The sequence below is a fragment of the Oncorhynchus masou genome, chromosome 25, assembly GCF_036934945.1.
Source record: "Oncorhynchus masou masou isolate Uvic2021 chromosome 25, UVic_Omas_1.1, whole genome shotgun sequence".
Lineage (NCBI taxonomy): Eukaryota > Metazoa > Chordata > Actinopteri > Salmoniformes > Salmonidae > Oncorhynchus > Oncorhynchus masou.
This window is the reverse complement of record NC_088236.1, coordinates 15,593,827-15,621,059: the sequence shown is the minus strand read 5'-3', so window position 1 is coordinate 15,621,059 and position 27,233 is coordinate 15,593,827. Positions and strand designations below refer to the sequence as shown.

At 42.6% G+C, this 27,233-nt stretch overlaps 1 protein-coding gene across 1 annotated transcript; it reads left to right on the top strand.

Moving 5' to 3' along the window:
• The first annotated feature begins 6,745 nt into the window (after positions 1–6,745).
• Positions 6,746–9,416, top strand: LOC135513504 (5-hydroxytryptamine receptor 1A-alpha-like). Its single transcript, XM_064936383.1, has one exon. It carries the CDS (start codon positions 6,917–6,919, stop codon positions 8,195–8,197), a length of 1,281 nt encoding a protein of 426 aa, XP_064792455.1. The 5' UTR covers positions 6,746–6,916; the 3' UTR covers positions 8,198–9,416.
• The last annotated feature ends 17,817 nt before the right edge of the window (positions 9,417–27,233 follow it).

Below are 27,233 nucleotides of genomic sequence, written 5' to 3'. Positions count from 1 at the left end.
AAACAAGATTCTGATTCTGTTCTCAGGAAGTGAGGCCAACAGAGTGATGACTTCAGACTGTAAACAAGATTCCGTTCTGTGAAAGCTGATTCTGTTCTCAGGAAGTGAGGCCAACAGAGTGATGACTTCAGACTGTAAACAAGATTCCGTTCTGTGAAAGCTGATTCTGTTCTCAGGAAGTGAGGCCAACAGAGTGATGACTTCAGACTGTAAACAAGATTCCGTTCTGTGAAAGCTGATTCTGTTCTCAGGAAGTGAGGCCAACAGAGTGATGACTTCAGACTGTAAACAAGATTCCGTTCTGTGAAAGCTGATTCTGTTCTCAGGAAGTGAGGCCAACAGAGTGATGACTTCAGACTGTAAACAAGATTCTGAAAGCTGATTCTGTTCTCAGGAAGTGAGGCCAACAGAGTGATGACTTCAGACTGTAAACAAGATTCCGTTCTGTGAAAGCTGATTCTGTTCTCAGGAAGTGAGGCCAACAGAGTGATGACTTCTGTTTCTCAGGATTCTGTTTCTTCTGTGAGTGAGGCCAACAGAGTGATGACTTCAGACTGTAAACAAGATTCCGTTCTGTGAAAGCTGATTCTGTTCTCAGGAAGTGAGGCCAACAGAGTGATGACTTCAGACTGTAAACAAGATTCCGTGATGATTCTGTTCTCAGACTGTAAACAAGATTCCGTTCTGTGAAAGCTGATTCTGTTCTCAGGAAGTGAGGCCAACAGAGTGATGACTTCAGACTGTAAACAAGATTCCGTTCTGTGAAAGCTGATTCTGTTCTCAGGAAGTGAGGCCAACAGAGTGATGACTTCAGACTGTAAACAAGATTCCGTTCTGTGAAAGCTGATTCTGTTCTCAGGAAGTGAGGCCAACAGAGTGATGACTTCAGACTGTAAACAAGATTCCGTTCTGTGAAAGCTGATTCTGTTCTCAGGAAGTGAGGCCAACAGAGTGATGACTTCAGACTGTAAACAAGATTCCGTTCTGTGAAAGCTGATTCTGTTCTCAGGAAGTGAGGCCAACAGAGTGATGACTTCAGACTGTAAACAAGATTCCGTTCTGTGAAAGCTGATTCTGTTCTCAGGAAGTGAGGCCAACAGAGTGATGACTTCAGACTTCCGTTCTGTGAAAGCTGATTCTGTTCTCAGGAAGTGAGGCCAAATGACTTCAGACTGTAAACAAGATTCCGTTCTGTGAAAGCTGATTCTGTTCTCAGGAAGTGAGGCCAACAGAGTGATGACTTCAGACTGTAAACAAGATTCCGTTCTGTGAAAGCTGATTCTGTTCTCAGGAAGTGAGGCCAACAGAGTGATGACTTCAGACTGTAAACAAGATTCCGTTCTGTGAAAGCTGATTCTGTTCTCAGGAAGTGAGGCCAACAGAGTGATGACTTCAGACTGTAAACAAGATTCCGTTCTGTGAAAGCTGATTCTGATCTCAGGAAGTGAGGCCAACAGAGTGATGACTTCAGACTGTAAACAAGATTCCGTTCTGTGAAAGCTGATTCTGATCTCAGGCAGCGAACAGAGTGATGACTTCAGACTGTAATCAGTCAAAGGATCAGATACCTACAGTATCTGACATTAATGGGGAATTTCAGTATTTTACAACGTAGTGTTAGATGGTCCCTCCCCCTGAAAGTAGACTACGGATCAAAATAAACTGTATTGTTTGGTATTCTTTAAACAGCCAGTAATAACTTCAACTAACTTTAGCCAACACTAGATAAGGGCATGCGATTGCACCTGTCTATTGTCCGTCTGGCTCTGTCTCCATCTCTCTGGGGCGGCAGGGTAGCCTAGTGGTTAGAGCATTGGACTAGTAACCGGAAGATTGCAAGTTCAAACCCCCGAGCTGACAAGGTACAAATCTGTCGTTCTGCCCCTGAACAGGCAGTTAACCCAGGCCGTCATTGAAAATAAGTATTTGTTCTTAACTGACTTGCCTGGTTAAATAAAGGTAAAATTAAATCTTTCTCTTTCTTGTCCCCCATTGGCATTCCGATCTCTTCTGTAGATATTATAACCATATATTGCTACTACTGTATCATCAAATTAATTATATAACCACTACAGTAGCTATTACAGTGAAAGAATACCATGCTATATTAACAGTTTGATAGTTTGAGGAGAGTGCAGAGTTATGAACAAATTAATGTATTAATAAACCAATTAGGCACATTTGGGCAGTCTTGATACAACATTGTGAATAGAAATGCAATGGTTCATTGGATCGAAGAAAACTTTGCATATACACTGCTGCCATCTAGTGGCCAAAATTGCGCTTTGAATCCTAAGTCATATCATTGGCCTTTCTCTTGCATTTCAATGATGACGGAAAAAAACAACGCATGTTTCTTCCTTTGTATTTTATCTTTTACCAGATCTAATGTGTTATATTCTCCTACATTAATTTCACATTTCCACAAACTTTAAAGTGTTTCTTTTCAAATGCGGCCGGCTTGACCAAGTGTTGCTGATGGAGGAGCCAATGTGTCAGACACCCCGAGGTCCATGAGAGATGGAGTAGTGGATCCGAGCCTGAGGCAGTCTTCCTGGAAAGTTGAGGATCCAAGTCCGAGGCAGAATCCCAGGCGGAATACCAGACAGAATCCCCCTGGGAAGAAGTCCGGATAGGGGATGATGGCACAGGAACCTCTGAAGCCAGGAGGGCAAAGCTGTTTGACAAGTGGATTATGGTCGGGCTTCCCATGCCGCTTCGCTCCATTTGGCCTATGGCGGGTAATGTGCTTCCATGGTTGGACGGCAGGATTGGTGACAGTATCTATCATCCATTAAATACACCAGGAGCCACGGTCCAGTTCCATTTTCCAGGGGAGTGTTAAACTTCTTTAGGGAGGGGTGCCTGGTTGGCATTTCACTCAAGGAGTGTTAACATGGCGGTGATACTCTCAACACACCTGTTTTCTAAGAACAGCCACTTCTACCCTATTGTCCTCAGCGAATAAATAATTGTTGCATCAGAACTCAGAATTCCACATTGTCCTGGAAGAGAGCATAGTACATACAGCTCCTGCATTAAACACTCACTTTTCCCCCTGACCATGAGAAGAGACATAGCAACTGTAAAGCAATCGTGTTTTAACCATGTTTTGAGGCTATATATATATTGTTTATTTATTTTTACATTTACTTTGTTTACAAACTTTGGAGTACAAGAAGCTTATATTTTGGGTTCTGATGGGGTACGACAGTTGAACTAAACTCATCAGGCATTTAGTTATATTCTTCAAGAATCAGTGGGTAGTCCTACATATAATTAATTTTATTTGAAAAATTGGTGTAGCAACTGCTGATTGAACCTTTAAGGAAATGACCTCAATAATAACATTTTCTGCAGTTGAATGCAACAACAATTTTAACACTATAATTTATTTACCAGCTTGATAGCTGTGCTTTTAATCTATGGTTGATAAAGCTTGTTGGCCATTAGCCTCAATGTGTGGTAGTGGAGGAGGGGCCTGAGGGCACACTTAACTGAGTGTGTTGTGAAATCTGTTATGAATGCATTGTAATGTTTTTAAAATTGTATAACTGCCTTAATGAGCTATACTGCCTAAAACAATTTAATAATAAAAAGTCAAAGTCGTAACAGTGTTAGTTAAAAGCCCACCTTTTAATTAAGCAGACTTTAACAGCTCTACACTACCAGGGGGGTCGGGAGGGTTACCCGGAATTTCTAACGCCTCCTACGGCCTCCTCTCCTGCGACGCCGGGACACCCTGGGACGGCGGCGCCTGCGTATAGGGCGGCTGCTGGATCTTCTGCGTCTTCTTGGCATTGTGATTGATTGATAAGTAACACTATGAATGAATTTTAGACGGCCTTTTATAGGGCTGGAGGTGGCATGCGTGACGTCATAACGTGATAAATGATGATGCAATAATTATTACAAACATTTAGAATTTTGAAAACTACTAGTCTTCAGTGATGACGCAATAGTGATATTTTTTTGGTTTGGCGAATTTAACTTATGTTCTGTTGCTTTGGCCAACTCAATGAAATGTGGTAAAAAAAATAAAAACTAAAAAAAAAATCACTGGGCTTTATTTATTATAGATGATTTCCATAACAATGTGTTGCAATTAAACAATAATAATGGGTTAAGGTGCACATTTGACACCTTCTCAACACTCAAGCTTTTGTTTAGAATGTTTATTTATCCAATGTGGTAGGTAATCCTATTCACTATCTTTTGTTTTGTCATTTTCAGCTATGAAGTCGTAAATACCAGTTGGATGCATTCACCGGCTTTGAAGTAATTTGTCGTTGTATTCATTATGGATCCCCGAGGCAGCAGCTAGTCTTCCGGGGGTCTGGCAGAATTAATAATATATAAATAGATAATAATAGCCAAATCTGTTAGGAATAGATACAATTAAAACATTGACTCTTGTATCTGTCCCTAAAAAAACAACATTAAAACAATGTAGTTTTTATTTGAAACATTTACACATTCAATCATCAAGTTAGTCAGAATAGGCTTGCAATAATTTCTTAGGCCTCGAGTAATTTATTGATACAACGGTTGGATTCCAAACAGCAAATATTTAATTCATACACGTTTACTATAGCTATAACATCCCAGAACAATTAAAGACAACTAAGAAAAAGAATAGACACAGGAATATAAATTGATATGCTATTGGTTTAAAACGATATGCTATTCGTTTATAGAATAATTTCAAGATCCAACCATTATAAACGGTAAATCATCAATATTATAATACCGTAAGCTTCTCAGCTACGGGAGGGTCTACTCCTAATTTGGAGCAGAGTTTCTTTATTTTAAGATAAACAGAAGCTCATGCCACTGTGTTTTGAATTTTCGTGAATTTTTTCACGGTTTTTGTGTTTGGAATGGCACGGTTACTACGGGAGATTCAAAATGCTGTCAAAATGCTAATTATTGTAGCGACCCGCAAAGACAGCTGTGTGTTATGTGTTAGGCTCGTAGGTGGTAGTGTTGTACTTACCATTACCCAGTGTTCGCGGGGTCCGACATGCCAATCAACCTGCTATCTGCCAATCACGGGAATGCGTGGAATGTTCCGATGCCGGGCATCCTGGAGGTTGGCGGAGTGGCGTGGAGGGGGGTTGGGCAGGGGGATGGAGCATTGGAAGTTAAGACCAGGTTTAGCCTTTGTTCGCTCTCTTACGTCTGGGTTTCACAAGAGAAGGCCACGGTTGGCGTGTGGGGTATCTTTCGTTTATTTGGCGTGGGCTACGGCCAAACAGTAGCCTGTGTAAAGTTGGGTTAATAAACCGTTAATTCGTAAACTCAACCCCCTGTCTGGACAATTGTTCCTTTATGATCTAGTCAGATCATTATTACATGATGTAAACGTTTGTATGCCAATTTTAAATCTGTAGAATGACTTTTAACCATAACGCTAATTGACTGAATAGACAAATGACTTCTTCGGTGAATGACAGGAGTGGCAAGGAGTGTCATGTTAGATGAAAAAATACTGGTACCTAGGCTATTTCTAAGGTGTAAGGCAGACAGACCAGTAACTTTTATTGCCACACAAGGTGCCACCGGTGGATTCAAAACGAGTAGCCTAACAATTATTTACATGGCCGTAGTTGCATTTACAAACAAATGTTTTTCTGTATGAAATCAATAATATGTAAACAAATGGTGACAGTGAGCAAAATAACCATAGACGGGAAGTTGACAATGCCTTATCAATAGGCATAAACATAATGTACTTCAATGGTTACAGTCCTCAAATATTGAATTGAATCAATTTAATTAGATTAACCTCAGCCGGTAGTGCCTACTAAGTAATATAGACCTAATAGGCTAATATAAAACAATAGCCTATCGTTGGTTAGGCTATGGGTTGTTCGGGTGTTCCTTTCTTATAGACGACCTCGGCATGGGACTTTAATGAACTTGCGTGAGCAAGCTTCTCACTCGCACTTTGACTTTTTCCTCATCTGTGGTTCAGAAAACCACACATTCTTCCAAGCTCCAAGATGTGCAGCCGTAGTTCTCGTTCCTTACAGCAGATGGCAGCATATTTCTGTTCTGGACTCGAGCAAGGAGCTGTCCTTGGTTCTGAAATACCGCATACAGGCTCCACTCATTTTGGGAATGAGCTTATTTGTCAATCACATTTAGAATGACATATATTATGAATTAAATACAATTTATACTTAAATTATTTTATATCACACTGCTAAATAATAATCGTTTTTGAACTTTGATAAATATATATTTTGTTGTCATCATTTGAAGAGAATTACTCCCCCTCTATGTCCAATGAGATGAAACGCGTTTTCAGCTTGCAATTCATTTAAAACAAAATATCAATCGACTAAAACAAAAAACCTTTATTTTTATTTCATAAATAAATAGTTACTCGCAATGCAGTAAACTACTTTAGTTTATTGCACAATTTGATTATGCTACAGAGGTACAAAAGAATATATCGCAAAAAATGAGAAAATATTTTTTTTAAAGTAGAAAAGAAACAGAAGAGGGAGAAGCTCCTCTCTTTCTCTTTAATATGCAGCTATCGAAAGGACTCCGCAAGGGAGAGCAGAGAAACAGAACTCCGCGGCGACCTCATGCAATGGCCGTCTGACGTATACCTACTGCTGCTGGTAGCTTATAAATGAATTCACGTCGTCACCAGGCGCAGATCATTTGCAGGACCAGTGAGAGCCCCGACCGTCAACAAACACATGCGCACACACACACTGGTACCAGTACGCGTCATGCGTCCTCGGAACGAGGGAACAGGCACAGGAACTCTGATGGACCCCGGTAGAACTCACACCGGCGCCAGCACGAGGGACTGACTGAGCCTCCAGGTTCCCCATTTGGTTACCTTGTCCAGTCCTACCGGACGCGCCTATCGGGTGTTCCATGCCCCTGACGCACTATGGATTTTATAAACAACGTCAGTGACAACAGCAATTCGACCACAGACTTCCCCGACGTCGTGGATGTCATTCCAAAGTGGGGAGACAATGAGAATGCAACGGGGTCTAGAAGTGTGCCTGAGGTGGAGCTGAGTTACCAGGTGGTCACCTCTCTGCTGCTCGGCGCGCTCATCCTCTGTTCCATATTCGGCAACGCGTGCGTCGTCGCCGCCATTGCGCTGGAGAGGTCGCTCCAGAATGTGGCCAACTATCTGATCGGCTCGCTAGCCGTTACAGACCTCATGGTATCAGTTCTGGTACTACCCATGGCAGCCCTCTACCAAGTCCTGAACAAATGGACTCTGGGACAGGAGATATGTGATATATTCATCTCCCTGGACGTGTTGTGCTGTACTTCGTCCATTCTGCATCTGTGCGCAATTGCCCTGGACAGGTACTGGGCTATCACGGACCCCATAGACTATGTGAACAAAAGGACACCCAGGCGAGCCGTGATGTTAATCAGCGTGACTTGGCTGATTGGGTTCTCAATCTCCATCCCTCCAATGTTAGGCTGGAGGAAAGCCGAGGACAGGGCGAACCCGGACGCCTGCACCATCAGTCAGGACCCGGGTTATACCATCTACTCCACGTTCGGAGCATTTTACATCCCACTTATCCTCATGCTGGTCCTCTACGGGCGGATATTCAAGGCAGCCAGGTTCCAGGTTTGGAAAACTGTGAAGAAATCGGAAAAGGTAAAAGTGTCGGACAAGTGCTTGGCCGTGTCGCCGGCTATTTTCCACAAGAAGATTAATGGAGAGGCGGGGGGCAAGAATTGGAAGCGCAGTGTGGAACCTACATTCAACTCCCCGTGCGTAAACGGCTCGGTGAAGCACGGGGAGGACGGCGAGTCGTTGGAGATCATAGAAGTGACCAACAATTCTAAGAACCACCTTCCTCTCCCCAACACTCCACAGTCCTCACAGGGGTTTGAGAACAGGAACGAAAAGAACACGGAGGCTAAGAGGAAAATAGCTCTGTCCAGGGAGAGGAAAACGGTAAAGACCCTCGGTATCATCATGGGCACTTTTATTTTCTGCTGGCTGCCCTTTTTCATCGTGGCTCTGGTCTTGCCTTTCTGTGCGGAGAGTTGTTACATGCCAGAATGGCTGGGCGCCGTCATCAACTGGCTGGGCTATTCGAACTCTCTCCTCAACCCCATAATTTATGCCTACTTTAACAAAGACTTCCAAAGTGCTTTCACTAAGATCATAAGATGCAAATTCCACAGACCGTGAGACATTTCGTCGTAAAGTGTTAGCGTTAACTTCCAATTAGTTAATGAAACAGAAAAAATAAACATGTTATTTTCAGGGACAGCCTCTAGCCTACGGTGTGAATTAGAAACAGAATAGCCTACGGCACATATACAGTGAGATGTGGAGAGAGACAGGAAGTATATTTGCATATGCTGTGTAAGCTGCTCCTGTCTAGCATATTCGATATTGTAAATATCTGCGAGGCATCGTATTCCCATGCAAGATGTGTCATTCAAATACAATGTTCTGAATTCATGCATTGCCATCCACGAGACAGGCGCGCCGCGTTGCGACGACGACGCGAGGGTTTCTGTCCTAAATCACACCAAGCTTTGTAGCACTGAAACAATACAAAAACTATCGAAAAACTACAACTTCTGATTGTAACGTCTACTCTTTGCGCACAAAAAGAGGAAAGCATTCAATGACATTTGTAAAAAGAAAGAAAAGGAAGAAAATACACATGAAGAGTTTATTTCCAAAACGTTATATTCATATATTTTCCCACATTTGTGTTTGTTTTTTTCATTAAAAAAAGGATTGCGTACTGGCACCATCATGTGTGTGTAAAATATGACTGTTCTCTGGATTATTGGATTTTAAATGTGTTTTTTTTTGCAAAACGCTATATATCCACCCATTGTTTAGCTGGAATGGAATGTTCATATCCTGTACATTTGATTGTGATATGTGGTTTTCTCACCTAGTTATCTTAAAGATGAAGGTACTTACTGTAAGTCACTCTGGATAAGAGCATCTGCTAAATGACAAACATGTCAAATGTAAATGTTTTACATACAGATAACATATTACTCTATTGAATTATTTTTAGATTTTTTTAAAATATTGATATCACAAATATATCATTTGTACAGTCCTTTATTAAAAATGTAGTTATTTGTTACATTTGACTGTGTACAACCGAGCAGTACTACTTATTTCTGAGAGTAAGGCAGATATATAGCATTTAAAAAAAAGCATGATTATTTGTCTCTTTGAAGTGAAACCACCAAGTGATAAAAGATAAACAAATACATGTATGTCATTGAACAACCCCATGCCATGATTAGATAATGAAAAAATACACCTATTTCTTTCATATTTTATTTCAACAATAAAATCTAATTTACAAACTTTTCTGAAAATGGATATATAGCGTTTTGGATGAAATTTCATATTTTGAGATTAAATTATCTGAGTGTAATCTATTATTCTGGAATTATTTAATTTCACGAACGGAGAGGCAAACTCTTTACGCAATGTTAATTGAATCATAGATCTAATACGGACACAGACAGTATAGTATATATTGGACTGAATATGAAGTGGATTTGGGAGGTGTGAGATATTTATGTTAGTGGGTGAGAGAGCTATGTATTGATCTGCACAGTAAAGAGGTATTGAGTTAAACAGTTCCAACTTCTATCAACTCTATCTAAGGCAAAATGAGATGTGCAATTTTCAAAAATGGAAACAGTTAAGATATGCTACACACACACACACACACACACACACACACACACACACACACACACACACACACACACACACACACACACACACACACACACACACACACACACACACACACACACACACACACACACACACACATAGTGGTTACAGAAGAAGGCAGAGGCTTTGGTATAGAGGCAGCTGTAAATGGAAACAAAAGCTCGAGGCACCTTGAAATGCATTCCAATAAAGATTCAAACCAAAAAAAGAAATTCATTACATGGATTCTAACCACATACAGAAATGCGTTACATAGATTATAACCATACATGTAAATGCATTATGTTGATCAGAACATTTCATATAAATATGAAACAGTTCCTAAAGTTATCCAGAAATGCATTGCTTTCAAATCGCCAACTCTATGGCACCTGAATAGAATACAACAGAGAAAGAGAGAAAAAGAGAAACAGTTGGATAGGTTACACATGATCTTACAGAACCAGCACTGACTCCCAGCAGGCATCACAGCTGTCTGGTCTAGAAGCAGTGATCATGACGTGGGTGCAGGCGGTAGACTGGAGAAGCATGGAGCATGTCTATTCTCCCCTGACGCAACCTGAAGAAAATGAAGACAATTGACATAATTGCCGGCAACAGAGTTATGGCATGACTTGTTCTTTTAATTACGGCTTATTTTGTCATATGTTAGCTGTCAGTCAAACTAACCTTAACCATAATGAAAATATACACATGACCTCAGAACAGTGGAGTAACTTTCCCTAACTTTGGGGATATACTATATCAAATCAAATCAAATTGTATTAGTCCCATGCGCCGAATACAACAGGTGTAGACCTTACAGTGAAATGTTTACTTATGAGCCGCTAACCAACAGTGCAGTTTCAAAAAATACAGATTTTTACCTTTAACCAGGTAAGTCAGTTAAGAACAAATTCTTATTTTCAATGACGGCCTGGGAACAGTTGGTTAACTGCCTGGTCAGGACGTCAGATTTGTACCTTGTCAGGTTGGGGGTTTGAACTCGCAACCTTCTGGTTACTAGTCAAACATTCTAACCTCTAGGCTACCCTGCCGCCCCAGATAAGAATAAGAGGGAAAAAAAACAAGTAATTAAAGAGGAACAGTAAAAAATAACCTTATATACAGGGGGTGTCGGACCAGAGTCAATGTGGAGGCTATATACAGGGGGGTTCTGGTACAGAGTCAATGTGGAGGCTATATACAGGGGGTGCCGGACCAGAGTCAATGTGGAGGCTATATACAGGGGGTTCCAATGTGGAGGCTATATACAGAGTGCACCAGAGTCAATGTGGAGGCTATATACAGGGGGGTTCCGGTACAGAGTCAATGTGGAGGCTATATACAGAGTCAATGTGGAGGCTATAGGGTGTGCCGGACCAGAATCAATGTGGAGGCTATTTTATTTTTTACAGGGGGTTTTTTTTTCATCTTTATTTAACCAGGTAGGCTAGTTGAGAACATGTTCTCATTTGCAACTGCGACCTGGCCAAGATAAAGCATAGCAGTGTGAACAGACAACAGAGTTACACATGGAGTAAACAATTAACAAGTCAATAACACAGTAGAACAAAAAGGGGAGTCTATATACATTGTATGCAAAAGGCATGAGGAGGTAGGCGAATAATTACAATTTTGCAGATTAACACTGGAGTGATAAATTATCAGATGGTCATGTACAGGTAGAGATATTGGTGTGCAAAAGAGAAGAAATGTAAATAAATAAAAACAGTATGGGAATGAGGTTGGTGAAAATGAGTGGGCTATTTACCAATAGACTATGTACAGCTGCAGCGATCGGTTAGCTGCTCGGGTAGCAGATGTTTGAAGTTGGTGAGGGAGATAAAAGTCTCCAACTTCAGGGATTTTTGCAATTCGTTCCAGTCACAGGCAGCAGAGTACTGGAACAAAAGGCGGCAAAATGAGGTGTTGGCTTTAGGGATGATCAGTAAGTTAAACCTGCTGGAGCGCGTGCTACAGATGGGTGTTGCCATCGTGACCAGTGAACTGAGATAAGGCGGAGCTTTACCTAGCATGGACTTGTAGATGACCTGAAGCCAGTGGGTCTGGCGACGAATATGTAGCGAGGGCCAGCCGACTAGAGCATACAAGTCGCAGTGGTGGGTGGTATAAGGTGATTTAGTGACAAAACGGATGACACGGTGATAAACTGCATCCAGTTTGCTGAGTAGAGTGTTGGAAGCAATTTTGTAGATGACATCGCCGAAGTCGAGGATCGGTAGGATAGTCAGTTTTACTAGGGTAAGTTTGGCGGCGTGAGTGAAGGAGGCTTTGTTGCGGAATAGAAAGCCGACTCTTGATTTGATTTTCGATTGGAGATGTTTGATATGAGTCTGGAAGGAGAGTTTACAGTCAAGCCAGACACCTAGGTACTTATAGATGTCCACATATTCAAGGTCGGAACCATCCAGGGTGGTGATGCTAGTCGGGCATGCGGGCAGGCAGCGATTGGTTGAAAAGCATGCATTTGGTTTTACTAGCGTTTAAGAGCAGTTGGAGGCCACGGAAGGAGTGTTGTATGGCATTGAAGCTCGTTTGGAGGTTAGATAGCACAGTGTCCAAGGACGGGCCGGAAGTATATAGAATGGTGTCGTCTGCGTAGAGGTGGATTAAGGAATCGCCCGCAGCTATATACAGGGGGTGCCGGACCAGAGTCAATGTGGAGGCTATATACAGGGTGCCGGACCAGAGTCAATGTGGAGGCTATATACAGGGGGGTTCCGGTACAGAGTCAATGTGGAGGCTATATACAGGGTGTGCCGGACCAGAGTCAATGTGGAGGCTATATACAGGGTGTGCCGAACCAGAATCAATGTGGAGGCTATATACAGGGGGGTGCCGGACCAGAATCAATGTGGAGGCTAAATACAGCGTGTGCCGGACCAGAGTCAATGTGGAGGCTATATACAGGGGGGTGCCGGACCAGAGTCAATGTGGAGGCTATATACAGGGGGGTGCCGGACCAGAGTCAATGTGGAGGCTATATACAGGGGGGTGCCGGACCAGAGTCAATGTGGAGGCTATATACACGGGTGTGCCGGACCAGAGTCAATGTGGAGGCTATATACAGGGGGCAGTGCCGGACCAGAGTCAATGTGGAGGCTATATACAGGGGGTGCCGGACCAGAGTCAATGTGGAGGCTATATACAGGGGGTGCCGGACCAGAGTCAATGTGGAGGCTATAACTTCAGGGATTTACAGGGGGGGATGATCAGTAAGTTAAACCTGCTGGACAGCCCATCGGACCAGAGTCAATGTGGAGGCTATATACAGGGGGTGCCGGACCAGAATCAATGTGGACTAGAGTCAATGTGGAGGCTATATACAGGGTGTGCCGATCCAGAATCAATGTGGAGGCTATATACAGGGGGGTGCCGGACCAGAATCAAAGTGGAGGCTAAATACAGCGTGTGCCGGACCAGAGTCAATGAGGAGGCTATATACAGGGTGTGCCGAACCAGAATCAATGTGGAGGCTATATACAGGGGGGTGCCGGACCAGAATCAATGTGGAGGCTATATACAGGGTGTGCCCAGAGTCACAGGGGTGCAGAATCAATGTGGAGGCTAAATTATACAGGGGGTGCCGGTGGTCATGTACAGGTAGGATCATTGTGCCGGACCAGAATCAATGTGGAGGCTAAATACAGTATGGTGTGCCGGACCAGAGTCAATGTGGAGGCTATATACAGGGTGGTGCCGGACCAGAGTCAATGTGGAGGCTATATACAGGGGGGTGCCGGACCAGAGTCAATGTGGAGGCTATATACAGGGGGGTGCCGGACCAGAGTCAATGTGGAGGATATATACAGAGGGGTGCTGGACCAGAGTCAATGTGGAGGCAATATACAGGGGAATGCTATATACAGGACCACCAGAGTCAATGTGGAGGCTATATACAGGGGGTGCCGGACCAGAATCAATGTGGAGGCTATATACAGGGGGTGCCTGTACAGAGTCAATGTGGAGGCTAAATACAGGGGGTGCCGGACAGAGGTGGAGGCTAAATACAGCCGGACCAGAGTCAATGTGGAGGCTATATACAGGGGGTGCCGGACCAGAGTCAATGTGCCTGTACAGAGTCAATGTGGAGGCTATATACAGGGGGTGCCGAACCAGAATCAATGTGGAGGCTATATACAGGGGGTGCCGGACCAGAGTCAATGTGGAGGCTATATACAGGGTGGTGCCGGACAGAGTCAATGTGGAGGCTATATACAGGGGGTGCCGGACCAGAGTCAATGTGGAGGCTATATACAGGGATGTGCCGGACCAGAGTCAATGTGGAGGCTATATACAGGGGGTGCCGGACCAGAGTCAATGTGGAGGCTATGTACAGTGGGGTGCCGGACCAGAGACCAGAGTCAATGTGGAGGCTATATACAGGGGGGACCAGCAATGTGAGGCTATATACAGGGTGTGGAGGCTATATACAGGGGGTGCCAGAGTCAATGTGGAGGCTATATACAGGGGGTGCCGGACCAGAGTCAATGTGGAGCCAATACAGGGGGTGGGTAGAGTCAATGTGGAGGCTATATACAGGGGGTGCCGGTACAGAGTCAATGTGGAGGCTATACAGGGGGTGTACAATGTGGAGGCTATATACAGGGGGTGCCGGACCAGAGTCAATGTGGAGGCTATATACAGGGGGGTACAGAGTCAATGTGGAGGCTATATACAGGGGGTGCCGGACCAGAGTCAATGTGGAGGCTATATACAGGGGGGTTCCGGTACAGAGTCAATGTGGAGGCTATATACAGGGGGTGCCGGACCAGAGTCAATGTGGAGGCTATGTACAGGGGGTGCCGGACCAGAGTCAATGTGGAGGCTATATACAGTGCCGGACCAGAGTCAATGGCTATATACAGGGGGTGCCTGTAGACAGAGTCAATGTGGAGGCTATATACAGGGGGTGCCGGACCAGAGTCAATGTGGAGGCTATATACAGGGGGGTGCCGGGGTCAATGTGGAGGCTATATACAGGACCAGAGTCATATACAGGGGGGTGGAGGCTGTGGAGGCTATACAGGGGGTGCCGGTACCAGAGTCAATGTGGAGGCTATATACAGGGGGGTGCCGGACCAGAGTCAATGTGGAGGCTATATACAGGGGGGTTCCGGTACAGAGTCAATGTGGAGACTATATACAGGGTGTGCCGACCAGAATCAATGTGGAGGCTATATACAGGGGGGTGCCGGACCGGAGTCAATGTGGAGGCGATATACAGGGGGGTGCCGGTACAGAGTCAATGTGGAGGCTATATACAGGGGGGTTCCGGTACAGAGTCAATGTGGAGACTATATACAGGGTGTGCCGACCAGAATCAATGTGGAGGCTATATACAGGGGGGTGCCGGACCAGAGCCAATGTGGAGGCTATATACAGGGGGGTGCCGGTACAGAGTCAGTGTGGAGACTATATACAGGTTGGGTGCCTTTACAGAGTCAATGTGGAGGCTATATACAGGGGGGTGCCGGTACAGAGTCAATGTGGAGGCTATATACAAGGGGGTGCCGGTATAAAGTCAATGTGGAGGCTATATACAGGGGTGTGCCGGACCAGAGTCAATGTGGAGGCTATATACAGGGGGGTGCCGGACCAGAGTCAATGTGGAGGCTATATACAGGAGGTGACGGTAGAGAGTCAATGTGGAGACTATATACAGGGGGGTGCCGGTACAGAGTCAATGTGGATGTGGAGGCAATGTGGAGGCTATATACAGGGGGTGCCGGGGGTGCCGGTACAGAGTCAATGTGGAGGCTATATCAATGTGGAGACATATACAGGGGGTGCCGGTACAGAGTCAATATGGAGGCTATATACAGTGGGTACAGGTACAGAGTCAATGTGGAGGCTATATACAGGGGTTGTCGGTACAGAGTCAATGTGGAGACTATATACAGGGGGTACCGGTACATAGTCAATGTGGAGGCTATATACAGGGGGGTGCCGGACCAGAGTCAATGTGGAGGCTATATAGAGGGGGGTGCCGGACCAGTGTCAATGTGGAGGCTATATACATGGGGGTACCGGACCAGAGTCAATGTGGAGACTATATACAGGGCGGTGCCGGTTCAGAGCCAGTGTGGAGGCTATATACAGTGTGGCGAAATCTGCTCGGAGCCTTCACCGTGCACTGCCACTTTAAGAGCTCATGAGCAGTAAGGAAGGAGGAAATAAAGAGAGCTCGTTCAGCTCTTTGGGGAAGGGCTCTTGGGTGGCGCGACATTTCAATTGTGTGTGCAGCTGTGCTGCAGAAGTTTTGTTTGTTTTCAGCTTTTGTAGTTTATAAACTATTTAACTCAATCATCTTTGTGATCACTTTAGATCGTGGTTGTTTTTGTTTGGGTCCGCGCCCGTTATGGATCACATGGCTTAGTAGCAACATTGTTGCGAAGCTTTAACATACAGTCAGACCGTACACCGGCAGGCCTGAAGACCACAGCTAAGATTTCTCTTTTTCTCTCTCTTTCTCTTCCCTCTCCTTCCAGTACTTTTTACCCTGCAACAGACTCTATTTTTCAAATGCTCTTCCCATTGAAGTTCATTAGAGCTGGACTATTATTGCCCTGCCAGAAGTTTTTTGATGGACATTTTAGTTAAAAGGGAGGTTGCTTGCAAGTTGTGTATTGTTATGTGAACTGTATTGAGGTGAGGTGTACTAATGACATGTGGCCGAGAAGACTGTGGACATTTTAAAGGCCATTGTTGTGTCGATGAACACCCCCCACATTCATACCCTCTGCACTCATCCACTACAAAATAATACAGATTATCGCAAATCCTCTGTTGATGACTGGGTTCGTTCTTGTATGAAATTGCTGTTTAATTGCTCTACCATTATTAGTATTAGTATTATTGTATGAGGTATTCTTGTTGGGGTTACCCCTGTGCTGTGATGTGGGTTTTATATGGTGTGTATTCTCTTTTCTCTCCACTGGCTATCTGGTAAACATGCTACACTCTAGGCAGTCTCTTCTGCTGATGTGTGTGGGTCTGGTAGTGGTACTCTCTCTATTCTACTCTTTTCCTTTCGGCATGGTTAATACCTGCCTGGCGTCCGAACAAAATCTTTCTTTACCCCTCTCTAATAAATACCGCTACAACAACACCAGTTAGTTGAGGTAATATGTACATGTAGGTAGAGTTAATTAATTAAAGTGACTATATGTCCTCATCATGTTGCCACCAAGGTTTAAACTACTCTAAGGGGTACCCTGCAATGATGAGCTCCCACGGACTTTCCTGGAGGTGACTGCTTATTGAAAAACACATCCAAGTTCAACTTTAATGATGAGAGCTGGCTGTCTTCTCCACAACGCTCATAGAAGTGCCACATGATCTTAGTTATTATAGGGTTACGCTGATGAGTTCAAATCCAATCCAATTTTATTAATTACATACTTGGTAAACAACAGGTGTAGACTTGTAGGGAAATGCTTACTTACGGGCCCTTCTCAACAATGCAGAGAGAAATAAAATAGTGAAATTATAGAAAAAGAAAACACGTAATAACAAAAGTAATAATAAATACATTATGTACAATAAAAGTTAAGATCAATGCAAAAACACACAACACAGCAGAATTGGTCAGAAACCCGTAAAATGTCTGCTATCCATTGCAGCGTCATTCTCTTGTTATGGGAATGTCCAGCAGCCTTAGCTACCCCATGGACGTCGTCGTCGGACTGTGCTTACTGGGGTGTAGACTGCCGTGTCTGCCCGCAATGGAATTTTATGAATGACCATCCATGTGGTAGGCCTACCGTTTGTAAAACAGGCCGTGTATTATATTTGTGTCTACATTCAACTGGTAAAAGTAGATTTTTATATGATTAAGGGGAAAAAATTACCCTATGAGGGTGTTGTGCCTGGCCTTAGTGGATTTGGGAGGTATGAGACATTGATGTTAGTGGGTGAGAGAGCTATGTACGGGTGTTGTATTGATCTGCACAGTAAAGAGGTATTGAGCTAAACAGTTCCAACTTCTAACAATTCTATCTAAAACAGACTGAGATACACACACACACACACACACACACACACACACACACACACACACACACACACACACACACACACACACACACACACACACACACACACACACACACACACACACACACACACACACACACACACACACCACACACACACACACACACACACACACAGTGAACAAGCACCAAACCAGCGGTAAGTTGTTGGTTGCAAAGCACTGTACATCAAAAGTGATTCTTATACTCTCAAGTGATGATTTAAATGTACCATTTATATCAAATTGTTTGTAAATGTTATTCGAACATCACACATAAGATGCAGCGTTTTTTTGAGAATATTTGTTGTGCATTTTGTTGTAAAGAATTCCCACCAGTACTAGCTAGCAACTTACTGTGTCTGGTGGGGGGGGGTTCATATATTTTGTACAGTGCGTGAGTGCAGAGTTGGATGGTGAGATGTGCATTGCATGACGTACAATTTTGTGTCGTTCCTATCAGGTACATTGTTAAAGATATTATATTGTATATTGTAATTGTATTATTTTGGTAACTAGCCCAGTGAACAAGCACCAAACCAGCGTGCATGAGTGCAGAGTTGGATGGTGAGATGTGCATTGCATGAAGTTCAATTTTGTGCCGTTCCATTCAGAATAAATTTACATGACTGGTGCTACATGTTGGAGTTCCGTGTTGATGACTGATTGTACACAATGCAAGAAGAGTACTGTTACACGTAGCTAGTACTCTTATCTGGAGACCTCCCATCCTATCTGTAGGTGTTCTCCACCTGTCATAGTGCCCAACACCCGTTTTCTGGTCTCTTCCGCCCGCGCATCTCTCTGTTGAAACAAGACACACACTCCTGGCCATGTAGCAACATCCGACAGGCAGGAATGACAGGCTTGGGTTTCCCCAAAAACTATTTTGTCTCTGCAAAGGTTTCTCAAACTTCTAACAAAACACACCGTTCACTAAACTGGTTGCCTTTTCGGTTCTTTACAGGACCAGTTAGAGGATCACGATATCTTACATTGTCTAGATAAAGTATCTCAATCCCTCCCAAAAGCTCTGAAGGTCACAGACATATTCAGCTCTATCTGAAGTTATAAAGAAAACTAACCAGATCAACCCCACTGCCTCTCAACACCCCGATGCAGGACTCCATCTCTACTTATGAATCCCAATCATTTCACATTTTAAATATTTGGGAATAGATATATTTTTCCTTCCTTAGATAAAACCATTGCCAGAAACTTTAACAGAATAAATTACATTTGAACTCAGCAGATGGACTAATATTAGTTGCTTTAACTGGCAGAATATCTATTGTCAAAATTAATATAGTGCCAAGGCTGAATTTCTGTAGTTCAATGCTTCCCTTGTTTCCCTCTTCTGGCTATTGGGATGAATTCCATAGTGCGGTTTCAAAATGTATATGGCAAAGTTAGTGAGTCTGGACAAAATTATCAAACTTGCAAAGAGGGAAACATGTCGGAGAACTATCCAAATGTGGATAATGTGGATAATGCACCTGTAATGCCCCCAACAAAAAAGAACAAGAACAATTAAAAGGAAGTTAAAATATTAAACAGTGACATCAAAACCACTCAAAACAAAACAGTACCTCTGAACCCACCTGAGGAAAAGTATCTCTCTCTCTCTCTCTCTCTCTCTCTCTCTCTCTCTCTCTCTCTCTCTCTCTCTCTCTCTCCACCTCTCTCTCTCCCTCCTCCCCCCTCTCTCTCTCTCTCCCCCCCCCCCTCTCTCTCTCTCCCTCCCTCCCTCCTCCCTCCCTCCCTCCCTCCCTCCCTCCCTCCCTCCCTCTCCCCCTCCCTCCCTCCCTCCCTCCTCTCCTCCCCCTCCCCTCCCCCTCCCTCCCTCCCTCCCTCCCTCCCTCCCTCCCTCCCTCCCTCCCCTCCCTCCCTCCCTCCCTCCCTCCCTCCAGGGACCATTTTGGACCATTGCACCATTTTCCTGTCCTGCTAAGCATTCAAAATGTAATAAGTACTTTTGAGTACTTTTGAGTGTCAGTACTTTTGAGTGTCAGTGGATTAAAAAGTACAATATATTCTTTAGGAATGTAGTAAAGTAAAATTAAATTTTATCAAACATATAAATAGTAAAGTAAAGTACAGATACCCCCCAAAACGACTTATATAGTACTTATAAAGCATTTTTACTTAAGTACTTTACACCCCTGCCAATAAACAAGTTTTGTTGATTTCCATTGACTCTGATTAGGCCTTACAAGAAAGACCTTACTTCCTCATTCCCCTTGCCTTATAATGCAGATGTCTAGCTCTCCATCACAGAAGGTGCTAGGCTTTGTGAGTGAGATCCTAAACTACTATTCAAGCTGATGAAGGGGGCTGATGAAAGACGTTGGTGTGATGAATGTAAAATCTGTTGCCCAACAGACAGTGAAGGGAGAAATGAGGCAGGACATTTCCTTAAGAGAATCAAAGAGAACATTGGAAGCACAATCAGAAGCATTCACAGCTCATGGTTTCTGATATAAAAACCTATAAGAATCCAACTGTCTAAATGATGATGTATTATGCTGTGGTTACTAGAAGGATTTACTAGACTATGTTACTGTAACTCTGGAAGTTTTCACTTTGAATTTAGATAGAGATACATGAAGAGTTTATCTATATGTTTCAAGCATGGTCAAAGTCAAGGATCAGGACCAACCTGCAAGGCATTTGGGTAGCACTCTGCAGCTAGATGAAGGATAAAGAGGAGGAAGATGACGAGTGTGTGTGTGTGTTGTTGTTGTTGTTAACCATGGGATGGATGTAACTCTCACCCCTGCTGAGCTACTGATGATTCTGGGATGGAGAGAGCAGGAGGCCAGGAAAACAGAGATTCGACGTGAGGGGAAGAAGAACAGAAGGGGAAGAGCTGAGTGATGTTGCAGCCAGCAGAGGATTGCAGAGCCAGCCCCCGTACTGCCTACATCAGCACCCTTGTCATTGAAGACAGCGTCAGCAGGGCCAGAGATGTAGTCTGGCAAAGTACCAAAGTAAGTGGTCGAAGGATGGACCATGCAACATGAACTTCTTTCAGACCCCTCCTTTGAGGTCAATAAGTGCAATGAAGAATGGGACTGGGACTGGGACTGGGAATGGGAATGGGACTGGGACTGGGAATGGGATTGGGACTGGGAATGGGACTGGGACTGGGACTGGGACTGGGATTGGGACTGGGACTGGGAATGGGAATGGGAATGGGACTGGGACTGGGAATGGGAATGGGAATGGGACTGGGACTGGGACTGGGATGGGGACTGGGAATGGGAATGGGACTGGGAATGGGAATGGGACTGGGAATGGGAATGGGACTGGGACTGGGAATGGGATTGGGACTGGGAATGGGACTGGGACTGGGACTGGGATTGGGACTGGGAATGGGAATGGGAATGGGAATGGGACTGGGACTGGGACTGGGAATGGGAATTGGAATGGGACTGGGAATGGGAATGGGAATGGGACTGGGACTGGGACTGGGAATGGGACTGGGACTGGGACTGGGACTGGGACTGGGACTGGGACTGGGACTGGGACTGAGACATAACTGGTTTTAATGGAGTGGTTGAATAAAGGGACATTTCTGTGTAGTATGAACCTGATGTAAGGGGAGGAGTGTGTAAGGATGGCATTACAGTATATACTGCAGGACTTTGTTGGCACGTTACAGATGGTTCTCTTCTCTTTTTCTTTGCAGATAGCTCGCTTTTAGAACCTCTCTCTTTTTGGGGCATTTTTGCCATATTTTTTACTGCTGTTTTTAAGTTCCACTTTTTGTAACACTGTGGTTGGGGTTGGAGTTTGTCACCTTTTCAAAATTCTTCAAGACATCAGTTCGAAGTAAGCCTCTGTTCTTTACTCACAGGGGAAAGTTCATATATTTGTACTTTTCTTAGCTGGAACATGATTGGGTTTCCTCAACGTTGGGAGTTAGGGAATTCATGAGTAGTAGACTCATTGTAAAGGGTTTTGGCTTTAATAAAAAATAGGTGGTGGATTTCCTCTTGAGGGGCTACTGCTCGAAATAGAACAGAAAGCTTCCTCTCTTTGTTACAGTGAAATAGAAAAGAATGCTTCCTCTCTTTGTTACAGTGAAATATAACAGAAAGCTTCCTCTCTTTGTTACTGTGAAATAGAACAGAAACCTTCCTCTCTTTGTTACAGGGAAATAGAACAGAAAGCTTCCTCTCTTTGTTACAGTGAAATAGAACAGAAAACTTCCTCTCTCTGTTACAGTGAAATAGAACAGAAACCTTCCTCTCTTTGTTACAGGGAAATAGAACAGAAAGCTTCCTCTCTTTGTTACAGTGAAATAGAACAGAAAGCTTCCTCTCTTTGTTACAGTGAAATACAACAGAACATTTATTCTCTTTGTTACAGTAAAATAGAACATAAAGCTTCCTCTCTTTGTAACAGTGAAATAGAACAGAAAGATTCCTCTCTTTGTTACAATGAAATAGAACAGAACACTTCCTCTCTTTGTTACAGTAAAATAGAACAGAACGCTTCCTCTCTTTGTTACAGTGTGGGTTCATGCTTGGGGTGTCTATAGAATGTCTTAGGATGTTAGACTAAGACTGACATGGTGAATATACCTTTCATCTTGTGGGAAACAAAGACCCATCACGGTGAGTAACTCCAGGTACACAGATGAAGGGTTTCTGGTGCGCACCCGTGGGTGTAAAGACAATATTTATTTAATGATAACAGTTGCAGAGCGGAGAAAGTATACTCACCACCCAAGTTCCCCAGTTTTTAAAGTCCTAGGAGAGCCTGATGAACTATGGGTCACTCTACCCCTGAGCTGGACATTCCACTGAGTGGTTAAAAAAAAAAAGGTTTCTCCCACCCCAGTTGTCGGCCGCCGTGTGCTAATCCGGTACCGCGTTTGGTATCAGCGGGTCACTAGGATCGGGACTGAGCCTGAAGGGCAACATCTGTAGGTAATAGGCCTGAAGCAGGGGGAACCTAGGCTAGCTCATTCATCTCAAGGGAGAGGCGTACTGTTGAGTAATGTGAGTGGACAGCAGCAGTGCAGGCCCTGTGGCAGAGTCTAAGTCTGCCCATTAGTCTCTGTCACAGGCGGGCATAGGCCTGCTGATCTAAAGGATAAGAGCTTCTTCACACTTCATCATCCACATACAGGACTTGCAGAAGAGCCTTATTAGATAAGCACCACTCAGAATGCAGGCGAAGGCATATGTAATGTTTATCTGACCGCTCGCTCCACTTTAATAGATAGATCCACACTTACACATAGTACACTGCACAGCAGTGGTCACCAACCTTTCCAGAGTCAAAATCACTTCCTGAGTCCAGATCACTTCCTGAGTCAAGTTCACTTCCTGATTCAAGTTCACTTCCTGAGTCCAGATCACTTCCTGAGTCAAGATCACTTCCTGAGTCAAGATCACTTTCAGAGTCAAAATGCAAGTTGAGATCTACCACTGACTCAAGTGTCTGCATTATTTCTGCATCACGCACCAATTAAAGGTGTAACTCCTATGATCAGAGAATCCATAAGCCACTAACAATAACAAGGCAAGCTTATGGGAACACTTTGCTATAGTCATTCATTGCAGCTGCAGTGCTGGTTGTAGTGTGAGTAGAAGTAGGGAGAATACGCATTTTATGACTTATAAAAGTGTTGAACAAAGTGTTGACAGGGATAGAAAAATAACTGAAACATGAACTCACTCATAAAAACAGCAGTTCTTTGCTGTATTGGTTGAGTCCCTCTAGAGTCCCTCTAGTCATATACACAATCAGATTCAAAACAGTTTACTCTCCCTCATATCACACTCTCCACTTTGGTCCTCCTCTAATTTCCTCCCACTTGATTTGTTCTTTTCTGGGTCTGCTCTCCATCCTTCTTTCTTTCAGACACATGAAATGGTTGAAAATGGGAACACTTTGTCTTCTGCATCTTTCAAGTCATTCCAACAGTGCCAAATCAAATAGGCTCTGAATGCTTTTATCATTGTTTAAAATATATATTTCTGATTGACTAATATTTCTATATTTTTGCAATCTAGTTCTGACTCTGCTGTATCTCTTTATATTTCATGGTTGTCTCTCACACTTATCTCTATATTTTTCTGTTGTCTCTCTGTGATAATCAAAATATGATTTGAACTCATTCTATATATTTAGTTGTCTCTCTGGCTACATCTCTATGAATTTCTAATGTATTACTTAACTTTTCTAGTTGTCTCTCTAGTCTCAGTAATCCAGCCCTCTGTACCACTGTCAGTTAAAATAGCAGATTAAAAACTCCACTCTATATTTCTACTCAATCAGATTCAAAACTAGTTGTCTCTCTATCTATATCTCTCTATATCTTCTATCTATCTATCTATCTATCTATCTATCTATCTATTTCTAGTTGTCTATCTCTCTATATATCTTATATTTCTAGGTGTCTCTCTTTATATTCTATATATATTTTCTAGTTGTCTCTCTCTATATCTCTATATTTTCTAGTTGTCTCTCTGCATCTATCTCTTTATAATTCAATTCAATTTCTTTATTGTCATAAACATTTCTAGTTGTCTCTCTTTATATGTAGATATATATAAAGTTGTCTCTCTAAATTTATATATATTTCTAGTTGTCTCTCTCTATATCTCTATATATTTCTAGTTGTCCCTTTCTCTACATTTCCATACATTTCTAGTTGATATAAAACTGTATTTTTTTCTATAATCATTTCTAGTTGGACACAATCATATGGATTTATATATAAACTTTCTAACAAATTGAAAAATCTCTTATATCTCTATATATTTTGTAGTTGTCCTTTCTCTATATCTGTATACAATTCTAGTTGTCTCTCTCTATATTTCTATCGATATTTCTATTCCTCCTTTAAAACAGCTCTATCTATTTGGATAGATTTGTCTCAGTTTTCAGTATCTTTCCATAGATTCTCTATTGGATTCAGGTCTATTTTACTATGGCCATTCTAACACCTGGATATCTTTATTTCTATCTATCCATTCCATTGTATTTTGCTATTATGTTTTGGATCATTGTCTTGTTGGATCAATCTATCTCAGTCTCAGGTCTTTTGCAGACTCCATCATTTTCTTCCAGAATGGTCTATTTGGCTCCATCCATCTTCCCATCAATTTTAACCATCTTCCCTGTCCCTGCTGAAGAAAAGCAGGCCCAAACCATGATGTGCCACCACCATGTTTGACAGTGGGGATAATATATGATGAGCTGTGTTGCTATTGTCTCATAACGTTTCATTGTTGCCAAAATTTTTTGGTTTCATCTCTGCACCTTCTTCCACATGTTTGGTAATTCCCATTCAATTTAAACAACAGCTTTTTTGGATATCTTTAAAAATGGCTTTCTTCTTGCCACTCTTCCATAAAGGCCAGATTTGTGCATATATAAACTGATTGTTGTCTATGGACAGTCTCCCACCTCAGTTGTAGATCTCTGCAGTTCATCCAGAGTATCATGGGTCTCTTGGCTGCATCTCTATCAGTCTTCTCCTTTATGAGCTGAAAGTTTAGGGGACCCCTTGGTAGATTTGCAGTGGTCTGATATTCCTTCCATTTCATATTAGGCTTCAAACATTTGCACAGTGCTCCTTGGGATGTTTAAAGCTTGGGAAATCTTTTTGTATCATCAATTGGCTTTAAACTTCTTCACAACAGTATCTACCTGCCTTGTTTCCTTGTTCTTCATGATGCTCTCTGCGCAATAAACGGACCTCTGAGACTATCACAGTGCATTGCATTTAGAGGAGAGATTACACAGAGGTGGATTGTATTTAGATCATTAGTCATTTAGGTCAAAAAATATGGATCAGAGAGAGACAACTAGAAAATATAGTGGTGGAGAGAGAGAGCAATTAGAAATATAGAGAGATATAATTTTGACAACAAGAAAAATATTTCAGAGATTTGAAACAACTAGAAATATAGAATAAATGTCGACAACTAGAAAATTATATAGAGAGAGAACTTCAAACAAAAAATATACAGTTTTATATCTTTATGTTTGAAGCCTAGCGATATTGAGACAACTAGAGAAAAATAGCAATGGGGCGAGAGACAATGGAAGAGCACTGAGATATATATATATATATATATATATATATATATATATATATATATATATATATATACAGTGTCTCTCTCTCCATTGTCTCTCTCCCATTGCTACTTTGCAACCTTTTGTCCACATTTCAGGTCTTCAAACATAAAGATATTTAACTGTTTCTAGTTTTTTGTGAAGAATTTTCTAGTTGACACAATCATGAAGTGAAACTCATTTTATTGGATATTTCAAACTTTTTTAGCAAATCAAAAACTGAAAAATTGGGTGTGCAAACTATATTTTCAGTTGTCCCCTTTACTTTCAGTGCAGCAAACTCTCTCCAGAAGTTCAGTGAGAATCTCTGAATGATCCAATTTGATTAAATGACTAATGATGGTAAATAAACATGTGTTAATCAAGTCTCCAAATGCAAGTGGACTGTGATAGTCTAATATATCCGTATATAAAGTGAAATAAACAATCAAAATTAAGCATTACACATACAGATGTTTCAAAACAATGAAGAACAAGGTCACGCCTGGCAGGTCCGAGATACTGTTGTGAAGAAGTTTAAAGCCGGAATTGGATACAAAAAGATTTCCCAAGCTTTAAACATCCCAAATGGTTAAAGGACACAAGATAAAATAAATAATCAAAATGGAAGGAATTTACAATGACCACTGCAAATTTCTCAAGACAACAGGTCACAAACTTTCAGCTCATACAAGGTGAAGACTGATCAGAGATATGCAGCCAAGAGGCCCAAAATGATCACTCTGGATGAACTTTGTGAGATCTGTGTAATCTGAGGTGGGAGACTGTCCATATGGACAACAATCAGGAGTTATATTGCAGCAAATTTCCACCTCATTTTGGAAGAGTGGCAAGAAGAGCCATTCCTCTTAAAGATATCCATAAAAAGTGTTGTTGTCTGCCTAAAAAGGCCTTTCTCAATAGCCAGGCTATGCCACCTGGGAGACACACCAAACATGTGGAAGAAGGTGCTCTGGTCAGATGAAACCAAAATTGAACTTTTTGGCAACAATGCAAAACTAGTTATGTTTTTTTTTGTAAATTCTTTCACAGCTCATCACCCTGAACACACCATACCCACTTCTCAAACATGGTGGTGGCAGCATCATGGTTTGGGCCTGCTTTTCTTCAGCAGGGACAGGGAAGATGGTTAAAATTGATGGGAAGATGGATGGAGCCAAATACAGGACCATTCTGGAAGAAAACCTGATTTCTGGAGTTTGCAAAAGACCTGAGACTGAGCATGGATTATTTGTTTTCCAACAAGACAATGATTGCAAAATTCAATGGAATGGTTGAAAAATCAAAGAGTCTCAATTTGGTGTTTGTCCATTTTGTGAAGTCTTGGTGTTAGAATGGCCAAGTCAAAATCCAGACCTG

What these genes read in the sequence shown, in the direction of transcription:
- LOC135513504 (XM_064936383.1), top strand. Translation starts at nt 6,917, where the DNA reads ATGGATTTTATAAACAACGTCAGTGACAACAGCAATTCGACCACAGAC.